This window comes from Lichenostomus cassidix, chromosome 11 (genome assembly GCF_008360975.1).
Source record: "Lichenostomus cassidix isolate B80296 chromosome 11, HeHo_3.0, whole genome shotgun sequence".
Lineage (NCBI taxonomy): Eukaryota > Metazoa > Chordata > Aves > Passeriformes > Meliphagidae > Lichenostomus > Lichenostomus cassidix.
In genome coordinates this window covers 8,762,872-8,785,037 of record NC_139492.1, presented here as the reverse complement: position 1 = coordinate 8,785,037, position 22,166 = coordinate 8,762,872, and the positions used below count along the sequence as shown (strand labels likewise).

The following is a 22,166-nucleotide window of genomic DNA, read 5'->3' as shown; positions in this document are numbered from 1 at the left end:
ACTGCATTTTAATAAAAATGGAAAAATTTTCATTATATTTGAGAGATGATGACCAACCATGATCTGCTGAGAAGCAGAAATGTAGGAGATCCTTCTTTTCTTTTTAGAATTCAAAGAAACACTATTTCTAAAGGGTGGAAATAATCTCTGGGGCTCTTTAATTCAAATTATCTCAGTTCCATCATCCCAACAGCTGACTTGCTAACAGGCCCATGACTTCACAGGTAGGTGTTAGTGGAATAAATAGTGATTGAGTTACAGGGCAGTTATAAATATTCATGTTACATAGCTCCCAGCAAAATTACGTTAATTTTTCCCTTAAATCACTTTAAGTGTTTATAGTTTGCATAAATAAACCGAACAGGCTGAGATAAAAGGCTTAGCAAATCACTGTTGTTTACATTAATTTTGTCACCTAAAGAACTTTTGATCAGATAAAAGAAAGTTCCATGAATATTGCTAATTTCTCTGGGTGTGGGGAAGGAGCCTGTCTTCATGATGGCCTTTAAATCTTTTTTAAGCCCCTGCTTGAAAGCTAGTCCAGAATAGCAAAGCACAAGAACAGCCCAGGTACTCTGTTTCCTCACTGCATGTCCACTGCCTCTGCTCCAGACTCTTGTGTGCCCTTCATCCCCTATTTGCTAGACCAAAGGCACACAATTTTATCAGCTTGTCCTTAACATCAGGTTTCCTCACTGCTTATCAGCTTTCCTCTCTCCTGGGTTCTCCTCAGTCCATGCTCAGAGCTGAACACTGTTCTCCAGCTAAAGCACTCCCTGCATGGAATGGCAAACAATGGTTTACCTTGCACACAGTGAACACAGCAAGCACTCACCTCACTGTGTTCTCCTTCCAGGAGGCTATCACAGCACATGGGAGTGGCATAAAGACAACTTTCTTGGGAACATATTCTGCAGCTGTTACAAGGTTGGAAGTCTTATACAGTTGGGTTTTTTTTTCTATTTTTCAGGTGTATTCCTTAGTTACTTTTCTCATTTTCTTCCCCCACCAGGTAACATTCTAATGAACTGAAAAAAAACTTTGAGCCCTTTTTGGTCAAAGGACAAAAAATTTAATGTTAGTAGTCATTCTGTTAACTAGTATGGCCCTTTTTTTTGAAATCTAAAGAAAGTACTAATTTTACAGAACTTTCTGGAGTACAGCCAGGTAACTTCTGAGAGGGTGAAATTCAGGCATGCTTTCTGCTTGTATGAATATTGCTTTTGCTTGTGAAAAGTTCAAGTACAACAGTTGGAAATAGATACTGAGATACTTTGGAATGTTATCACATTTCAAGGGGTGAATAAGTTTTTATTCTAAATCACTGCCATTTAATTAATTCTGGTTGAAGGAGTCCAGAAGTTCTTCAACTGATGCATGTCTTCACTGAAAGAAGAAAGGTCAGCTTTAAAGGCCAGTGAAAATGGCAGTTTGAGGGTATAGATTTCTGTAATATTACCTGGTGATATTCTTGGTGAAGAGAAATAGAGGCAGGAAATAACAAAATACTGATCACAAATTTGTTGTGTCAGCACAGGAGCTGGAAATAGTATGTCTGAACTTCTTATCCACTATTTTTGTCATGCTGAGGTTAAGCAAAATGCTGAACAGTTAATATGTTCTTGCAGCTATGCTGACTTTAGTGTATCCCAAATAACTCATTAAATATGTTCTTTTCTGGCCTTGTCAGGTAGTTTAATTTATGGTGGACTTACCTTCAAAATCCAGTAGTTTTGTTTAACTCAGCTGACATACCATCTGTCAAGTCAACCATGTGCTCAGTTAAGGGAATGTAGTTCCAGGCAAGCAATGAAGGGATTACTTCTCTAGAAAAGGAAAAAAATTAAACTGTGCTAGGGGTTTTTGAGCACCAGTGAATTATTTTGCAGAGGAGGAAGGGGGGTGCTGTGTGCAGGAAAGGAACAGAGAATATAGTGCAAGGCAAGATTTCCTGAGGCAATGAAAATGAACCTTGAAATAACCTTGAAAATGCTACAAGGTTACATAGGATTCAGACTTGAAACAATAAAATAACAGTTAACCCTTGAGATTTAGATTGTTTTCATTAGTGCTTTAGGTTTTGTACATTTTAGACTTATGTGGTGTAAAATTCTTCAGTGTATGTTAGCAGTCAGTCCATCAATGCATTTTCTGAAATGTTGTAGATTAGTATTTCATGAATATGCACTTGCTATCTTCCTCTGATGTTCTCTGGAACTGTTTTTAACAGGCACTGGTAATAATTTCTGACTGGTATTTATAGCTTTGTTTGCCTTGCTCTCTACTGGAAGGACTAATCTCTTAAACATTTTGTTCCAGTACCTCAGATTAATTTTCCACAAATCAACTTCAAACAAATTCTAGTGCAGACATTCTTTGATTGCTGAAACTATCCCATCTCAGATAAAAGTGTGGTGTAGATAGGACAAAGGGCAAGGGACAGTCATCTTTCTGCAAATCAGCAAAAGATAGCTGCAACCAGTGTCAAGAAGAAAAATACATTTGAATACATCAGAAAAATAAACATCTGCCTACTCTACTTACCATTCCTTTAATAAATTTAAGTAACTTCATAAAATTTGTGCAACTTGACATTTTTAACATCTATTAATTCCAGTTTTGTCTTTTCTGAGTAACTGCAAACATTTTACTAATCCCTTTGTATGATCAGTCCTGAAGTGTCTTTGTTTTATTATTCCCCTTGCTGTTTTCTAGAGATACCCATGTTTTATATTTCCTTCCTGCAACTCCTGTTCTTCCACATTCAAGCCTTGTTTCTTCCCATAGATACTAAAGAACAGTTCGATTCTTCTATCTTTACTCCTGTTCAGTGCCATTTATTCTACATTGTTTCATAGTATCAAGGCAACTGCGGAAAACAGAGGTGAGGACAGTAAAAATCTTAGCTAATGAGCAAGCTTGGGCAGTTCCAAAATACCATAAGCTTTCAGCAGTTTGATATTTCACACCAGTGATCAACATGAGACATTTGTACACAGCCAACACATTACATACCTTATGAGAGTATGTATTCTTGGTGAGAAAAAATGATGCTGGGTCCAGGTCACTGTATTTTAGTTTGGTATCAAAACTTTTTATATCAACAACAGTTTCATTTCAATAAATGTGTAGCAGCCCTCCAAAAATACCACACTGGACAAACAGTTAACTTGGGCTCCCACTATTTTGTTGCCAGTTCTTCTATTAACAGTTAAGACTGGGCTTAGGTTTGGCATCAAATTACATTCTCAAGCAGGCAGCTGCTTCTAGAAAAGAGCCAAAACCGTTTCTGTGTCGAAAACAAAATGACAAAAATTCAGCACAGCCTGCCAGTGAGCACATCTTTCACAAGAGTATAAACTATCCAGAAGAACAACTAAATGGAATAGTTTCAAAAGCTGGTATTAAGTTTCAACAGTATTGCCAGTTTCTTTTCTAAAAGTCTGTGTTTCCTGCAGGTGAATGGTTATCTGTTTTACTGAGTATTTTGTGCCTTCTAAACAGGCAAACCACCATGACAGCAGTTCTTTTCCTCACAAGCAAGGCATCCTTTTTTAGCAGAGATTGTTGAAAGCTCCCGTTTAAATTGTAGATTGAAAAAAAAATTCAACTGTGGAATAGATGTTCAGCTCCTTTAATAAGCAAAACTATTGTCAACATATTCTGATAGACACTGATTTTAATTGTAACAACATTTTAATTCAAGGTAGTCTCAAAGTTTCATGAAGTTATGTAAAAAAAATAAATTATGTTTATTGTTCCAGCAGCATTGTAGCTGGAAATTCTGATGTAACAAATTTCTTATCTCTTAAGTGTGCCTAGATAACACATCATTACTGTATTTTAAAATGCAGTCAGCCAAACTACTGAATTCAAAGAGAACTTTGAAACTACAGAGAAAACAAAAGCAACATCAGGAAACGTGGTTTTGCATTTGAAATACCTGTAGATTGTCTAACAGGTTCTCATGTAATCTGGTGCCATGAAGCTTCATAAAATGAAATCCCACTGGGCCTTTAAAAATCCAGCACCTTATATAATCATTTCCATTATAATGAAAGTAATTTTAGGAATTTCCTTTCAAATTATGCTGGGTATGAGTTAATTTTCTCCACAGGAGCTAGCATGGGGCTGTATTTTGAATTTGTACTGAAAAGTGATGATAGTTCAGGGATGTTTTGTTATTGCTGGGCAGAGCTTACACAGAGTCAAGGCCTTTCTGCTCCTCACCCCACCCCACCCCAGCAGGGAGGAGGCTGGTGGTGCACAAGGAGTTGGGAGAGGACAAGCTCAGATAGCTGACCTCAACTGGCCAAAGGGGTATTCCAGTCCACGTGGCATCATGCTCAGCTGGGGAAGAAGGAGGAAGGGGGGGATATTTGGAGGGATGGCATTTGTCATTTTAGGTAACCATTATGTGGGATGGAGCCTTGCTTTCCTGGAGATGGCTGAACATCTGCCTGCCCATGGGAAGTGGTAAATTACTTCCTTGTTTTCCTTCACTTGTGTGCAGCTTTTGCTTTATCTGTTAAACTGTGTGTATCTCAGCCCATGAGTTTTCTCACTTTACTGTTCTGTGGAGCGTAGTTGTCCCCTGGGGTTAAATCACAAATGTTCTTTTTGGCATCCAGGGTGAGGCTTGAAGGGTTCAAGGTAACAGCAGGTTTGACTGGACTGTGCTGCATCACATTTACAGCTGCTGTTGCTGTTTAGCTATTGACAGGCTCCTGTGCTTGCCATGGGCTTGTTTGCCTTCTGTACACAAGTGTCTGCTGCTCATTAGTGGCTGGTTTGTTGCTTTCACTGCCTGCTGTACCACTTATCATCTTACTCAACTGTGCCTGAGAACATTTTGATAACAGCAATGTTTCTGTGGTGCTGTACTGGACAGGCTGGAACTCCATGTGAACTCGAAGGGTGCATGACCTGAGGATGAGTTCAAGCAGCAGCAGGACGCTGCAAAGCATCTGTGACTGTGGGTAAATCCAGGCCAGAACAAGAAAGCCTCCCAGCATTCCCAGGCTGTCTTCCATTTGAGTACAACCATGACAACAGTTCAGCAGAACCACTATTTCAAAATGGTCAGCTTGGCAACTCTTCTGCCTGGTTTAATTTTACATTTGAACTGCAGACATATTTAGAGAGATACCTCGATGTAAGCTATTCATGTTTTTCCATTTGATGAGTACTCCAGGTCCCACCTCTCCAAAGTACTGCTGTAAGTACTGCTACATTTTCAGAGCATATGACCGTTTGTGAAGAATATAAAGCCATTTATGTGCATAATATAAAACTTCCAAGCCCTACTGAAGAAATGTTTCTTGATTCTCCGAAGCCTTTCACTCTAACAGCTGTCTCAGATATGAGCTCAGCGAAAGGCAGTAAGTTTTTTCTACTCATCCAGTACTCTGTTTTTCATTATCCTTATTTGAAAGGATCTACAAACAGCCATTCTTCCACAGTGTGACCTCCAAAAAGACAAGATTTATTTTCCTTCCTTCTAAAAAAATCAAGGAAATTAGGTGTCATTTCACTTGAACTTTGTTTGCTCTGACACATGTCGCACTTCTCCCATCTCTGAGGTCCAAATCAGAATTTGTTATACCAGTCTTGGCAATTTCTGTTGGCAGTGGTTGACTTGACTTTTTAATCCAATTAGCTTTTTCCACTACTGGACTAAAATCATGGGCTGTAGGAATAATTGACTTTAGTCAATGGGTTCTGAGAAGTTAACATGAATCTTTGGTATTACAAATTACTAGAGCTCAGATGCATATAACAGACTCTCAGAAAAATAAGTCAACAAAATGACCTGTTTACTTCAGAAGGACAGTCTGGGCAATGAATGACTTGTCCCAGAGGACTACATTTGTTCACTGAAAGTACAGTCACTACAGCCTGTGCTGCCCTCTCCCCGAGGCACAGACAAGTGTCCAGCAGTGCCCGAGCACGCCCAGTCAGGGTGGGGTAAGAGGTGATTGTTTCGTAATCCATTCGAGACAGTGTTTGCTGGGAGCGAAGCACATCGAGGATGTGGTTGAGGCGTCCTTCTGTCATGCACTTCAGTATGGTCTGTCTGTGACACGTGAGAATTCGACAGCAGTTTCCCTTGCAGCAAGAATCTGCAGTGAAAAGAAAATGAGATGAACAAAGTGCTTTTTTCTCCCAGAAGTTGTTAGCAAGTGGTAGCATCAACACCAGAAATATAAACTCAGTAAAGGAATGAAGGAGGAGGAGTTAGTTTGTTTGCATTCTATGTTTGAAACTAGTCCAAAAGTATTTTCATCTTGTGTTTGAAACTCACGAAGATCAGATTCCATCAAATAGGTGTTTCTAAACCACTGAGTGCTTTGATGATGTGAGGGGAGGTTTTCAGGTCTTGCCCAATTCATCTGGCATCTCTATTTAACATTATGCAAAGCAGCTTGGTTGGGCAGAGATGAGAAAACTTTCTCCTATGAAGGTGGAAGGACAGATAACAGGTACTTCAGGGCAGTAAGAGGGAAACGTAGAGTGAAACTGGGAAAATGAATATACATTAAAGCCAGACTAATAACAAAAGTAATTCGCTCAACAAAATGGTCAAGAGCTTTGGGTTCTGTTTCTTTTCACAAGGTGATTAGAATACCTAGTACTGACATTCAGGTTTTTAGTGTACCATAAATACCAAACACTAAGAAAAATTTAATAACCAAAAGCCATGTCACTTTGGAGAACATGCCTCTTTAATTCTGATTTATGATTGTTGCCAGGAGTGTTCTGTGATTAACTTTTCCTGCATGGTCTAGTCCATTGATTTATCCAGAAATTATGGCATCACTCAAGTAAATAGCCATGGAGAAGGATGGCCAGCTAAGTTGAGAACTGGTTTAGGCCAGTTTGCAAAAAGTTAGCAAAAAAAAACTCACAAGGCTTCACCCACAGGCAAAGAATCTTCACAAATCAAAAGCTGACCCTTTCTGCCTCTGTTCTGCAGGAAGACCTGAGACTATGTAAGTGAGGGAATGAAAGGTCCCCTATCAACTGTTTCTGTAGTTAATAGCTACTTTTGCAGAGGTATGCAATACACAGCTTATAATTGCAAAAAAAAAAAAAATTCCAGACCTAAATAACTAATGTATTTCACATTCAATGTGTGCTATATTTTTTGTATTTTTGTTATGGTCTTTTCAGAACTGTTCTCAGCCTCACAGTGACCCTGGAAAAAATGAACAAACCAGTGTTCTTAGTGGTCAGTGCCCAAACTTCTGAGAACAGAGGAGCAGCTATACACAAACAGAAATTTGTATCAAGTTAGAATCAGTTATTACTCTAAGTACCTGAAAATGTGCACAAAATTTAGAAATACCTTAATTCTCCAATTTTTAAACAATTTCATTACTAAGATCTGGCCAAGGTGAATATTCCCAGCTCAGACTGGAAATGGTGCCTTACCTGTCACTGCTTGTGCAAGGTGCATTGGCTGTGGTCTGTGCTTAAGAGCCAGTGGTGGAGAGTTCTGCTGACTGCTCTCTTTGCCTGCAGTTGAACCAGATAAAGGAGTTGTGCAAAAGGAGCTTGATTTTCTAATCTCAGAGCCTGGGTAATCTAAAAAAAAGTTTAAGATGAGCAAATTAGTCCCTTGAATTGAACAACAAGAAAACATTATATGTATGTCAGCTACTGCAGGAGACTGGAACTGAAGACTGACTTGAGAGCACTTACTAATTACTTTGGCGCTTTAATACATCATTATTCCGAGGAAGATTTTGACATAAATTACTACACATATCTGACTTTTCCAAGCTGTCTGTAGGAATTTGTTGTTGAAGTTATGGAACAATTTATTCTGTCCATAAGTCTGATCAGAACTAAAGTGCTTGGGAATGCAGATGTTGCTACAAGTGAATTGATTTCTAATGTCTCAACTTTTGTACCTGAAGGCATGAGAAATACAGAAAATCTTTTCTTGACACAAATTTTAACACTTATATAGGGCAAATACACATTGGAAGGTAAAGGAGGTTATATATATTGGAGTTATTCACATGTTCCTTGCAACATAGCCTTTTTAAAACATATCTCCTTTTCTTAGCAAAATAATAAAAATGCAGTTATTCCTGGTGGCACAAAGCAATGTGATTCCCAGGAGGGACTTGTTCTGTCAAAAGCAACAGGCAATATTTGATGTGTGAGAGAAAGGCAGCTCTACATTTACGGCTCAGTATTCTAAAAAATATATATATAGTAAAAATGGCTTTTTGATCTATATATTTAAGCAGAAAGCTTTGTGGTGTCTCTGGTTTCCTGCAGTGAACTCATTCTTCAGATGATACCAGCAGAGAGCACAGCTTTACTCTGAGAAGGGACAATTTTGCTTGAAAAATACCATTTCTCTATGGAACAACTAGTAATATTTTTTATTTTCTTATAATGGCTGGAGCTGAATATAATTCAAGACAGAGACCTTTTGTTGCTGTTGCATTCTGTGGGGTAGTATTTGACAGACCCATCTCAATATTATCTCTTCCTGCATTATTCACTCTGCTGTCAAGTAGAACAGTTGACAGGTTTGGCACTACAAGAGGAATTTTCTTGCTGATTAAGTGGTTGGTTTTTTGTGGACAGATGACCTGAAAGAGACCAAAATAGAGAAGAGTTATCTCCTTGGAAACTTTTGTTCCAAAACCTTTTCTAAACAGGAGAGGTTCAAAACAAACCTTAGGAGGAGGGGGTTGTTTTGGCAAGAGCAATGTCAGAGCGAGCTGCTTGGATCAAGGTAAAACAGTGGGGGTTTGCTGGATGGAGTTATCCTGGCTAGGAACATTTTGGCCAAGTGTTGTGTGACAATTTTACATTGTCAAGGCTGTCAGGAGAAATAAGCAGCTGATGAAGTACTCTGAAGATTCTTGTGCCATGAACTCACCTCTGAATTGCATGTGCCTCTCTGCAAGGTGTACATTTCTGAGCCTTTGCATGCATTAAGTGCTCTCTCCTGGAACAAAAAAAGCACAGTAACTCCAGTAAGTGGAGATGTGGTTTGTTCCATTCCCAGCTGTCAGGAACAAGAATTTATTCTAACATAACTTATACTGACAATATATTTTATACTCTAAGGTGTGCTCATATATAGTAACAGTGAATTGCACCAATCAGGGAAAGGTGAAAATAAGCCTATATTGAGAGAGACTGGGCTAGCTATAACATGTTTTCCTTTAAGTACCCAAACAGCATGGCCATCCTGTGTTTAGAGTGCCAAACTGTCTGCAGTAAGGATGTGTCAATACTTGTGACTTTTTTCCAGTTTGTACATCCACAGGAGATTTATTAAAGTGTTTTTTAGTTTTTATACTTCAAAAGTTGGGATTCAATTTTCCAGAAACTTCATTATAATTTTCACAGTGACTTTGGAATTATCATTTCAGTCATTTGAACAATAAATTGTGCTCACTGATCACTTTTCACAATTTAACAAATTGAAAAATAAAATCTTGCTCAAGGGAGGTGGAAGCATTAGATTATGGAATATTTGGCAGTACAATCTTAAATAAAGTTCAACAGCAGAAAAAATTGCTTTGACTCTGACTATGCCACCTATTAAAACATTGATCAAGGCTGTTCTATCAGCCCAGAATGTGATTGCAACACATAGAAATAATCCAGCATGCATCAACGTACAAAACACTCAGCAATGAAACCAACACCCCAGCATGGGTTGTGTAACTCCAGCTGGACTCAGAGTCCTTGTTCAAGGGCCAAAACACGTGTGTCACTGTTTTCCCACAGTGCCTAAGTTAATTAGATAGGATGAAGCTATATTTGTGCCAGTGACATTTGTGCCAGATTTTCCATGGCATTGCAAGCATATCTGGAGTTAGCTCTATCCCCTCAGTCACTGGCTATTCCCCATCCCCTCCTGTGGTATCAGAGAGACCCTGAGACCCCAGGATGAGCAGTGGCTTGCAAGCCTGCCAATTTAGAAGCAGTGAAGGGTACAGAACAGAGCTGGTACTAGTATTGCTACCATAGGTACAAGCACTGTTCAGGTTTTGAACTAAATGGTTTCTAACCAGTATACACAAAAAAATTGTCCTTGGTTCTAGCCCCGGTCTGCAGTACTTGAGCTGATGTTAGCTCTCACTCATGAGGGTTTGCCAATCTGACTCCAGGTTGTGACTGGAAAGAAGTTATCATAGTTTTAAAACAGCAGGTAGCAACTGACCTATTTTCTGGAGAACCTCACAATATATATTCTACAATTTCTGAATGAACCTGAAATGTCAAAGGGTACTCTCCAGCTCTCTGGCATGTCCATTAAAGCAATCAGGACAAAACCTTTCCTGGTTTTGGATCACAAAGATTTTAATTGAACAAATCAAGTAATGCTGTTGTAGGGGAATGTGGCTAGCACAGGTTTTTCCCATGAGAAATTTTCTTGTGTTTTATAAATAAAGATAAAGTTTGGATGTTGCTGGAACAGTGTCCCAGAACTTGGGCAGTGCAGGCCTGGCCAATCAGGCCTGGGGGAAGGCTTCTGACTGACCAATCTGGGTGACTTTTGAGAACTCTATATATGTGATGAAATCAAAACAATAAAGGTCATTCCTTCTTGCCACTGAGAACTGATGCATTCATTACTCTGCTAGCTGCTCAACAGCGACAGGGGAACAAGAAATTTTGCACTCACCTTTGCATCCATCAAATTGTAGATTGCTGCAGAAATCACCTCCTTATTTATACTAGTCAAAACTCCATTTAGAAGGTCCACACATTCTGCAAGGATAATAAAACATCTTAAATATCACATTGTGTATGAAAGCATGTATATATTTATTGCAACTAACTTTACTATTATATCAAGAAACTGGATGAAAGAGAGGAAATTAGTTTAATACAACTTCCACCTCTTTCTTTACTTTATAGTAAACAAAATTTTGGAGACAAATAAGCCAATTTATAATAAGTCAATTTCTGATAGGAAATTTCAGTTAGAGGAAACATCAAAGGTAGACTGATAATCTAAAGACCACTTCCACTTCAGTTGTTCAGAGTGGTAGAGCAATGTTCCTATAAAGACTGTCTCCATTACAAATCTTGCACAAAAAGCAAATCCTGAGTGTTACCTGCAGTATGTGGTCTACAATCTGGTTCTTGATGCCAGCACAGAGCAATGAGCTGCAACAGTGTATTCCTCTCAGGCAAATTGCTTGGTATGAACTTTTCTGAAATGCTTGGCCTCAAACTGCTGCAGATTCCTCTCAAAACATCAAGTAGGGTTGTTTGACCTACAATTTAAAGGAAAATGTCACTGCCAAAAAATACTAAAGATCTCGGAACTCTCTTAAAATTACATCCAGTGTAAGTCATATTCTGCATTTTAAAACAAAGACTGCATTTTTAATAGGAAAAAATATAATAATGCTCATGTAAGTAGATGTGCTAACCTTTAACAATAGTTATAGCTGCTTACTACAAGAGGACGTTTCAGCATAAAGAGCTCTGTCCAAATACTGAATCAGAAATGGTTATGGAAACTTGTACTGTAAACTACATGCACAGGTACCTCAGGAATACATGTTATTATTCTGAGGAGTTTTATTTAAAACCTTACACTTGCATTATGAGAATAGAACAAAAATAAGAATTGTAAAAAAAAAGAAATCTACTTTGAGCAGCCTCAAGATGGCAGCCATAAGCTGTATAGACATTTAGATATTATTCCATGCAGTATTTTTCAAAGGTCCTCAGTCTGGAAAATACGGAGTCCTTCAATCAGTTTTGCCATGCAGAATGAAGTCCATAGCAAAAAAAGCCCTTACTGATCTCTTCTTCCATGAAACAGGGATCATTCCTAGACTGTGACAATTATTGCACAATGCTTTGCAAACTGAGTTCTTTAAAACTGCTCATACTTTCATCTAAGAAAGCAAGATTCCATTCTTCCTTAAGAGAATTCAGCATGAACTGACATTTTTGGATGGGTATTTGAAACTCATGACAACTGTAAAAATGAGAATTCTGCTCATTCAATTTGTGGGCAAGATGTGGGCAGCACAAAGTCTGATATGAACAATAAATACCTTCAAAAGGTTTCCGTCTGCTTAGGCTCTCCCAGCACAATATTCCAAAACTGAAAAAAAACCCAAAACAACAGATCAGTGAAGACCATTCATTAGTTTGCAATCTGTATCTATGTTCTCAATTTCAAGAACAAGTCTCTTGCTCTAAGAGAAAGAAATCTTTCAAGACAAAGTATTTTCTAATTTGATGAGAGCTTTTATCAGTTTTCAACTGAGTTGCTCTTATATAATCATCAGGTTGAGGGTTTTTTATTGTTTAAAGATAGGTTTTATTAGAATTACATTTCAGGTTACCACCTTACCTTCACTTGAACCTGGAAATTTTGGAACCTTCTGTTCTACTTTCTCTATCATTATTTTGTTTTCAAACAATTTCAATATCAACTGGACTTTTCAGCAGGTACCAACACACACATCAGTTAATCGACAAAAACTTGATTCTTATGAACTATATGTCTATTTTGATAACAGCAAAATTTTGATGGGGCCCCGAACTTCTTCCTTTTCTAACATCTTAGGAATAATTGCACTGATATCATAGATCTATACATATAACCCATAATCTAGGTGGTATAAAATACAGTGGTTTGATAAAAAGATCAATTGTCAAAATCAGAAACAAAAGAGAGGAGGCTGCTGGAAGAGAGAAAACAGTCTACAGATGAGTCAGAAGCAAAGCAATCAAAAGGGGAAGATGCAGTTCTAGGATAACCACATCTACTTGTTTATATATCTTGCTGTAGTGATTACAGTGTTTAAAAGACTCTTCTGCCTTACTTTCATAGTTTTTAAAAGTAAAAACTGGAAGTTTTTACTTTTACTTTTACTTACACTCTCTAGGAAAGTATCAATGTAATGTGGACATACATGTAACTTATTTCATGTATGACACAAATTTTTGTTTTCTCTATGGCATCACTATTCAGATACACACCTCTCATGCACCTGAGTCACATCTGAGCATATTATTCTATAATGTATTATATAATAAATATATACATTAAATAATAGATATTAATGCAATTTTTGAAAATTAATTATGCTACCTGAAATTAAGGCTCCACTCTTCCTGTGCAAAACTTGTGTTTGTGAACAACATGAGATTAGTCACATCATTTATAGGTCTCCTCAAGTGTATGAATTATTTGACTCATCTAAGAGGCTGCCTCTGAGACAATTAAGCAGGAGTTTAAATTTGTTGGTTTTGCAAAAGATCAGAAATCAGAAGAGTGGTCTCTTTAAAAGTTATTTGTAATATTAGTCCACAGCTCTGTGTAGTCATGACAATATGTGTCCATCCAGACCAGTCACAGCTTGAGCTCCTCTCATGTATTAAGGCAACCACAACTCAGGTGGCACTAGGTGATCTCCCTCCTTTGCATAAATCACTTTGTTAAAAAGTATGAATGCTTGAGTGGCTCAGTGAGTTATCCCAGCAGAGATTCCATAGGACCTTAATGGGACACTGTTGAGGGAAAGGTCTTATGTTTACCTGGGCCTGACCTAGGCATAAACAATTCTTTCTGAAACTAAAGCCAACAGCAATTCACACTTAATAAACTATGTGAAGCAGTTATGAGGCTTCTAAATATATCTGAAAGTTTTGGCAGCTGTATCACACTTTTAAAACATTTAGGTCCATTATATAAATATTTATATGACTGACTTTGAGAACAGTTCTTAACCTTGGTATCTTATTCCCCAAATATGGGAATTTAAATTTTAATTCACTGCTGTAATTGGCCTCATGTGGAGCACTATCCTACTGCATTATGTAGGTCTGGCATTTTTACTGTGATGTCTTTGAAGATAAGGGTTTTGGCAGCATTAGAGAGTGCAGCATGGACTAGGTATGATGTGACCTTAGCAATTCCATTCACCTGTAAATATCACCTTCCTGGGAAGGAAGGCCTCCTTCAAGCACTTCAGGAGAAAGATACGCTAAATCCTGGCAGTTTCTCTGGTTGCAGTTCTGCAGGTCTGACTTCAGTTGCTGTTTCCTCCAGTTGGTTAGGCCATAATCTGATATCTACAGAAATGGGAAAGAAAGTAATTTTAGAAACATTACATCAAGTCCTGGTAGTAAATGTTGACTATTAAGACCAACATATGCAACAATAGGACAATCACTTGATATTACATTAATGGACTAAAAATAGAAGCTCCTACCTTGGCCCTGTACTGCACATCCAAAAGCACATTGGAAGGTTTCAGGCTGCAGTGGCAGAGAGCAGGTTCAAGGCTGTGAAGATGATGCAGCCCCTCAGCCACATCTGACAGGATCCTTATGAGTAAGGGAAAGGGAAGCTCTGGGTACAGTTGATGCTAAGTAACACAAAATACAGGTTTTGGTAGTGTGAAATTGTTACTATTCACATGTACATTTGACAACAAACAGAACTACAATATGGAAGCACAAATCAGAAACTGAAGAACAGATTGTGACTGCTGTCCATCATTTACATGCTGATTGTGCTTGTTGGCTGATCTTGTAATTAATTTTATCACCTCAAAGATGACATCTTCTACGTACCTCATGGATGAGTGAGAGGAGGGATCCATTGTTCATCCATTCAGTCACAATCCCCACAAGTCCATGGTATTGGTAAATCCCAAGGAAAGGCAGGAGACGTTCAGACTCACAGCATCTGACACTTGCTATGTCCTGAAGCAGCAACTTCCACTCCCTGGAAAAAAAAAACCAAACAAGTTAGAGGCAGGTTAGACTTAAGGGAACTTCAGCAAGAGATGAGAGTGTAGGATGTGGAAATGAGAAAGAACCATATGGTTGAATACAAGCTAGTATTATCTTACCAATAAACCAAATATCATATAATCTTCCAAACAATTCTAAGAGCACAAAGCAGTCATAGTGTAGTGTATTTTACTAATATAAAGTAAATTTAATTTTTCTAATATAAAATGAAAGACCTCTGGATGCTTTAATATGAACATAAGGGCACAGTCTGAACCAGGATTGAAGTGTGAAGGCAGGAAAAAGCTGGAGTATATGAAATGCAAGATTAAGACTAAAACAAGGATTTTTTCTTTACTGTTTCCAAGAACTTGCATTAATTTGCTAATAGTGACATCCACATTTATAATGAAATTATGTGTTTCCATGGTTTCCATGCACATCTCACTGCTGTGTAACCCTGGCCATTACCTTCCTTTCTCTCATTTCCTCTGCTCTCATCTGTACATGCTGGTTTAGATTAAATTCAGCTGAGGTTTCTTCAGGGACCTCCAGAAAAATAACAACTTAGCATGGTGCTATTACTGATCAGGGTGTGTAGACATTATTATAGTAGATAACTAATGACTTCAGGATTAAGCTCTACTTTATAAAAAATTGTAAATCCCCACAGAGCTTGTTTCTCAGTAAAATTTCCTCCAAGTTGCCCCTTGGCTAGTCAGAATTTCTAGGAATGGAGATGTGCTTAGGGATCAGGTGATCCTGGATGTGCCAGATTTGTTCTGGTGCCACCACTGCAGGTCTGTGCTCTCCACCTGCGTGGTTGGTTGGGCAGATAAGACACCTACCTGTCTGTAGGGTCCTGGCTGCTCAGCAGCTTCACAGAGATGGGAGTGTTCCAGGAAATATGAAAGGCTTTCAGTGCAAAGCCTGAGCCTGTCCTGGTCAAGGTAAAGCTTTCCAAATCTTCCTGGGTTACCACAGGTAATGGATTGGCCATTTCTTGGAGGCTGGCTTGGGGGAAAAATGTGGCAGAAAAGAAAAAAGTTTTAAGAGGTTTTTTTGTCACAATTACCAAAGGTCAGTGAAGTTGCACCCCTCCCTTATTTCCCAAAAAACAAATCCAACAGCCTTCCTTTTACCACTCTGTGTCAGACTTTCCTTATAAACAGAGGAAGAATGCACTAATTGCAAAGGAGTGTCTGGACCATAACTTGCCATTTGAGGCTGCAAGGTGCTAATTAATTGCTCATCATCATTTCTATCTGATGACTTTGATATATTAGACCATTATTGATAATATAAAATGTGATTTTAACGTGATACTGAATTATGTAGACAACAAACTAGCATCTTACAGATGTATGCCAAGCAAATAATTTCTCCACTTCTCATAAAAAAGGCAATTATTCAATAACTCATGTCAGCATGCTCTGCATCATTCTTGCACACATCACACATGAAAGCAAAAGCATGGTAAAAGGCAAATTCCCTGCTATTGTGAACTGTCAGAACTCTGCTACATGGAGCTGTGTCTACATAGGAACCACTAATTTGGGCAGTACAGTTTCCATCCAGGACCTCTCCAGGGCCAGCTGCACATCTCACACACTTTGCATGGCAACACACATGGATTAGAGACAACTTCTGCAAAGCATTACTACATGAGTAACATTTCTAATTACATCTGTGAAGCTCCATTAGACAAGAGAGACCTAAAAAGTGAGTGGTAAAGGAGGAACACTAGCAATCTAAGATAACAGATGGCATCAAACAGATGGTGTTGGCAAGGATTACTGCAAGAGCAGTGGTCAGTGAGTCAGAACTCTTCAAACTCCCTTTAGGGTCCAGTAGCCCAGGGCTAGAAAAGGAAACATGAGGGAACTGAAGTAACTGTGAAGGACTGTTGAGTGGGAATTGTGTCCTTTCAGAAGATGTGCTCTACCAAAAGAGCTCCTGGGATGAAGAAGGCCTCGAAGTCCAGAAAACCTTTTCTCCACAAGTAAAATAGAAACAAAAGCCTGAAGATAAGTTTGCCTGTGATCTTGGCTGAACTGTTTCTGGTTCACTAATATTTTATTGTTGGTTAATCTCAGTCTCTTCCTGTAGGCACATTCACAATTTAAGCTCAGTTTTGCCTCTAACCACTATCAAAATGCAAAATGCAGCAGCTCATTTACCAGTTCAGCTTTAACTGTATTTGATTCTGATAGGAAAGCACAGTTTTGCTTTTTGTTAGATTATTGTAGTTTTAAAAGGTGCTTCTCTGGGTGTTTCCTTAAAGAAGATGTGAGGCTGACAGGTTAACAGTTTCATAAAATTCGAAAAGGTTCCTCTGAATGAAGATAATTTTCTAAATGAGCCATTTGTTCCTTCAAGTTGCAAAGACAGACCACACAAATCTACCAATTCTGAGTATAAAGGAGGTAATCAAAAGGCTGGCAGAAGCAAAATTATGTCTAATTTTTATTATATACAGCAATAAAAAATAATTTAAATACCAAAAAAATTTACTCAACTCCAAACATAGTGCAAGGAAAATCAAATAATGATTTTATCACCTAAACCATTCCTGAAAGTATTTAGTTTTCTTTAAAATTTAATCAAGTAATAATATAAGCATTTTTAAAAGTCTTGCTAACTGGCTGCTTAGATAAAAATTAAAGCTAATTATCAGCTCCTATTCTGGATTTGCAAAATCTAATATAACTAGAGATTTTTTAAAATAGAAACAAAAACCACTTCAGTCTTTACAGATACAAACCATGTCATGACATGCGAAGCACCATTCCCCCTGTGTCTGAGTTTCCACATCTTTGTATAGCAAGGTACCAAGACATTCTTTCAATAATTCTGCTCTTTTGAATGCTTTTTCTTTTAAAATTCCATTATCAAACCCAAACCCCAATATTCCATAGGTGACCTACACAAGGAACAGGGTTGTATTATTTTTCAGTAAGACACTCAAAGTCTTGGATAACTTTGTCATCCTCCCCAACTCCATGGGCAGGAGCATGAAGAAGACTGCTATAAAGCCATTTATTCCAAGTTTCTAATTATAAGGTAACTAAAAATACTAATTCATAGCAAAGATGTTTCCTTACCATGAGAGAAACTCTATGTTAATATACATATGTCTCAGGGAAAGTTACTGGAAATAAAAAGTCAACTTACCTCTGGAAATACGAACATAAAGGCTATGGAACAATGAAATGAAACTGCTGTAGATGCCAAGTGTGAGTCAGCTTTGAACTGCATTTAAACACAGCTCAAGTTTTCCTGCTGGTGAGTCAGCTTGGTTGTTGATCTCTCCTTTTATTGGCTGCCTGCAAACATTTAACATTTCCTGGTCAGATATACGAACTGTAACTCTTTAGTGACTGCAGATGAGAGCGATAACACAAAAAGATGTTGGACAGCTGCTTTTTTCACAATGAGGAATACCAAGAGGGAAAGGTCTATGAGTTTAAAATACCACATTGGATACAGCACAGGTATGGAATTATGTGGAGCTGCTCACAGACTGTGCAGCTGATGCTGATCTCTGCAGTGGCTCAAGCTGACAGCTTAGCATGAATGAGTTAAAAACCCCATAAACGTTTTAAGCTAAGTTGATCTTAAAACAGGAAATAAATGCTGGGTTTCTGGTAAGAGGGTGGTTAGGCATGGGGTTATATTGGGTTATGGAGAAGTCAGGTTCAATTGGCTGTCAAACAGCCCTACTGAAGAGGATGTAGGGGTTAGGGTGAAAGTCAGGCTGGTCATGAGCCAATAGTGTGCTCTCATCTCAAGAGGACAAAATTAGGTGCTGGGCTGCATTAGAAATGCAGTCAGGAAAGTGAGAGAGGCTATGGTGCCTCACTACCCAGAAATGGTGAGGCTGCTGCTGAAATACTGGAGTCAGCTTTATGGCCCTCAGTTCAGAGAAAATGTTGGCAAACTGGAGAGGATGCAATACAGAGCCACCCAGATGGGCCCTGGGGCACATACCTGACAGTGAGAGGTCAGGGCCAGTCTGGCTTCAGCAGGTGCTGGAGGCCGAGAGGATAATGGATGGGATTCCTACAGCTATCTGAGGGTCAGTTATGAAGATAGAGACAAATGCTTCTCCACAGTGGCAGATAAGCACCAGTGGTATAGGCAGATGTCTCAGCTTCAGAGATTGGAACCAGGTGCTAAAGAGAAAAATTCACCAGGTGGGTAATGCAGTCCTGGGATGGGCCACTCAGATTTCAGAATCTCCATTCTTTAAAGGTTCTCTAGACTTAGCTAAACAAAACCATGGCTGGCCTGATCCAGCATTGCCAGTAGTCCTGCCTTGAGCAGGGGGCTGGGCTAGAAAATTACATAAATCTGGTATATCTTTAATTTTGTGGAAACTCTACAGGGCCTAATTGTGTTCCTGCTAGGCCCCTGGCATACACATTCCCACTGAAGGCTGATGGGACTGCTGCATGCAAGGTGGAAACTGTAAGAGAGAGCAGTTGTTTCAGGTCATCACATTTTATGCAAACCAGTGTCAGTCAATGGAATTGTGTCCACAGATTTCAGTTGGTTTTGGATCAAATCCTAACCTCCCCCACTCCCAGGGAGGGAAGAAGCTGTAAGGAGTTAGCTAATCCTCCTGTGATCACAGGAAAGTCCCTGATATCATAAAATCATGTGGCTGGGGCTGTGTGGCCTGAGAGGAAGCACACTGTGAGTGGGAAGTGTGCAATGTGCTGTTTGCTGACAGCTGTAACTCTCTGCCCAGCACACCCCTCCAAGAGGGAAATTTAGTATCAGGGGGCAGAAGTAGCAAAGGTGAGGAAAGTGGGCTGTAACAGCCCTAGAGAAGGCTGGAAGCATGTTAGGTTATGTTACTGGGGCCACAGGATCCTCCTCCCCTTGGCTTTGATTTATCAACACCACATTCACTTTTGTCCATAGTCTACACTCCTGTAGAAAGTGCCTTAAAAATGTTTTCCTCTTTGTAAGGTGATGGCCTTTCTGGCTCAGACTGTGTTACCACAGAATCACAGACTGTTCAAAATCCATACAGCTAATTAAAGAAAGTTCGTCAGGGAAGCTTTGTAGACAAATTTGAAGGACTTAATTTTACAGAAATTCTTTGACACTTAAAGTAGTTTTAGGTACTTCTGTATTATTAGAATATCATGTGCTGGGGAAACAGAGTACTAGAACAATCCTGCTTTTGTTTACTCCTTTTGACTATTGTTTTCAGCTTAAAACAAAACCTCAAAAAAAAACCCCTCATAAAACCATAAAGCTTAATTTTAATCCACATGTGGAGAAAGCAGAAATATACAGGCCAATTTGCAGTGCAGGTCTGAACTAATTAAACATCTTTATTACCAAACAAGTTAATTAAAAAAAAAAACCTCAGTATTTTACTTACAAATAATTTATCTCACATCATATGAAAGCTTTTAAATAATGGGCGAGGAATAAACCTCTATAGGCTCCCACAAGGGCTGTCTTGTGCGGAAATCAGTTAAGAAAACAAAAGTTTAGTTTGACTGTAAATTGTTGTGTTTGTTTGGATTTTGGTTTTAATTGTAATTATGTAAAATACTTGGAATAAGACTTAGCACCAAAGAATAATGGGTAATACAGATATTGAGTTGTTCTCATCTCCTATGCAAAACTTTCATTCATTGCCACAGAGGCTAAATACATGGATACTAGCGAAGGATGGACATTCCTGCCAAAAACAGTAGCTGCTTGATGCCTAAAGGTTGTGTGCTGTTCTCAAGGCCAGGGAGAGACTGAGTTCCACTGGAAACACCATTGAGTGCACTTCCACCCATATGGAAGGGGAAACAATGAACAGAAAGGTAATCTGAAGTCCATTTAAAATGACAATTTTGTGAGTGTCTGCAGGATTCCTTTTAGCACGTGAATCCAGCCATCAAACAAGGATTGGAATTACACATAGCAGATAGCATCTGACTATAACTGCAGGAAGAATTCCAAGACAGAATGTTATTTCTCATATGTACATTCATGCTAAATGACAGCACAAGTCTTTCAGAAGAGTCACAGATCTAAAAAAACCTGGAGACCAGTTTTTATCCCATTCAGAAGACAAACAAAACTGACCCTCAGATTGTCAAGGAATGAGCAGTTAAAAACCATCGTATTTATTTATTTACTTTCGAACTATCCAAATAAGGTCTTTTAAAGCCTAACCATAACAATGCAAGAACTAGAATTTTTGCTTTTTTAACCCAAACTTATTTTGTGACTCACTCACAAGCTAAGACAGTTCATAGGGAACATAAATGTGTTCTTAACAACACCTTGGCATCCTGACATTAGGAATAATAATGACACCTAAAGAATAACAGTCTAAGACACAAGTGGTTTATAAGTCTTCCCCTCATAACAGTCAAACAAAGTCGATCCAGTTACAATCAAATTTAGATCAAAATGGGGGTTTTACAAGCAGCAGCATTAAAGGACCACAGCATAAGACAAAGCATTACTAGAGCGAGTGTGTACAATGAAAGAATGACACAGGACCAGAAGATCGAAGCATTAAGATGACCCAAATACCAAAGCCTCTGATGCATATTCAGTAAACACTGCACTTGGATATTTCAGAAGACTTCCCAGCATCATTTCTCAATCTGGCTATTCCAGTTGAGTATCTGGGCAGGATAACTTTTGCCAAAGATGTAGGGTCTAAGGTGCCTTTTTCTTTGACATTTCATTTATTTCAGGAGGCCTCACAAGAAGATAATGTTAAAATGCTGTAGGTTTTGGATTTGCAGGATTCAGATGCTATGTAGGTCACTTTTATAAAAGCTGGGCTGTAGTGCATGACTGCTGCCAATTATATGATCATCTTTCTCTGGAAGACAGGACTCCAAACAGGCACAATACTCCCTCACTGTAATGGAATACTTTAGGATACAAAAAAATATGGTGTCTGTTTTCCATTTCATGGATTTTCAGTTGAAATAAGCCTTCCTTTTCTACTTTTTATGTTTCATTAAAAAAAATAGTTTCTACAAATGCCCATACCATGCTATTTTGGGAAATACTCACTACATTAATTTTGTCATTAATGAGATGACTAAACAAAGGGTATCACAGCATCTGGCCTTAGGCAATTTCAATAAAGTGAGCTGTGCCAAGCACCTCTGCTAATTAAATTCTACCACACAAATGTATTGATTCTTTACCCAATTATTTATACAGTGAAATCTTAAACAGGTATGACACAGTAATTCATGTAAATGGGAACAAGATGAAGAACTCCCAGACTGCAGAGAACTTAAAGGATCTTGTTACAAGTGCCCTAGTCCTCATCCCAAGCGACTGTGATCTGTTTTGGAACATGATGTGCCAAACAGTATTAAGACAGGGTGGAGGAATGCTAAACCTCCAGGTCTGTCAATTATGTA

At 38.5% G+C, this 22,166-nt stretch overlaps 2 protein-coding genes across 3 annotated transcripts in view; both read right to left on the bottom strand.

Moving 5' to 3' along the window:
• The window catches only part of SLC7A6 (solute carrier family 7 member 6), a 44,433-nt gene extending 42,695 nt beyond the window's left edge, over window positions 1–1,738 (bottom strand). Inside the window, exon 1 of the mRNA XM_085071806.1 lies at window positions 1,716–1,738. The gene's annotated coding sequence lies outside the window, so the exon portion shown is untranslated. The remainder of the gene's footprint in view (window positions 1–1,715) is intronic.
• LOC146432257 (receptor-interacting serine/threonine-protein kinase 2-like) lies at window positions 1,050–18,075 on the bottom strand. 2 transcript variants are annotated; one of them, XM_085071804.1, is made up of 14 exons: window positions 17,929–18,075; window positions 15,603–15,764; window positions 14,593–14,746; window positions 14,229–14,384; window positions 13,940–14,088; window positions 12,060–12,109; window positions 11,103–11,264; window positions 10,667–10,752; window positions 8,906–8,974; window positions 8,447–8,612; window positions 7,435–7,587; window positions 5,821–6,122; window positions 1,716–1,826; window positions 1,050–1,386 (listed from the first exon to the last, which is right to left on the bottom strand). In XM_085071804.1, the coding sequence occupies exons 2-13, from the start codon at window positions 15,752–15,754 to the stop codon at window positions 1,779–1,781; spliced, it is 1,647 nt and encodes a 548-aa protein (XP_084927930.1). In that variant the 5' UTR covers window positions 15,755–15,764; window positions 17,929–18,075; the 3' UTR covers window positions 1,050–1,386; window positions 1,716–1,778. The 2 variants fall into 2 exon arrangements, with proteins under 2 accessions (XP_084927930.1, XP_084927929.1); XM_085071803.1 differs by having other exon boundaries at window positions 15,603–15,768; window positions 17,929–18,069.
• Between the last annotated feature and the right edge of the window lie 4,091 nt (window positions 18,076–22,166).

Excerpts from the sequence above, each read along its gene's own strand:
- LOC146432257 (XM_085071804.1), bottom strand. The coding sequence starts at position 15,754 with ATGGCCAATCCATTACCTGTGGTAACCCAGGAAGATTTGGAAAGCTTT. Across the intron at positions 10,753-11,102 it reads TTGTAGACCACATACTGCAG|AATGTGTGGACCTTCTAAAT; the intron begins GTAACACTCAGG and ends TTATCCTTGCAG. Across the intron at positions 8,613-8,905 it reads GAGGCACATGCAATTCAGAG|GTCATCTGTCCACAAAAAAC; the intron begins GTGAGTTCATGG and ends GGTCTCTTTCAG.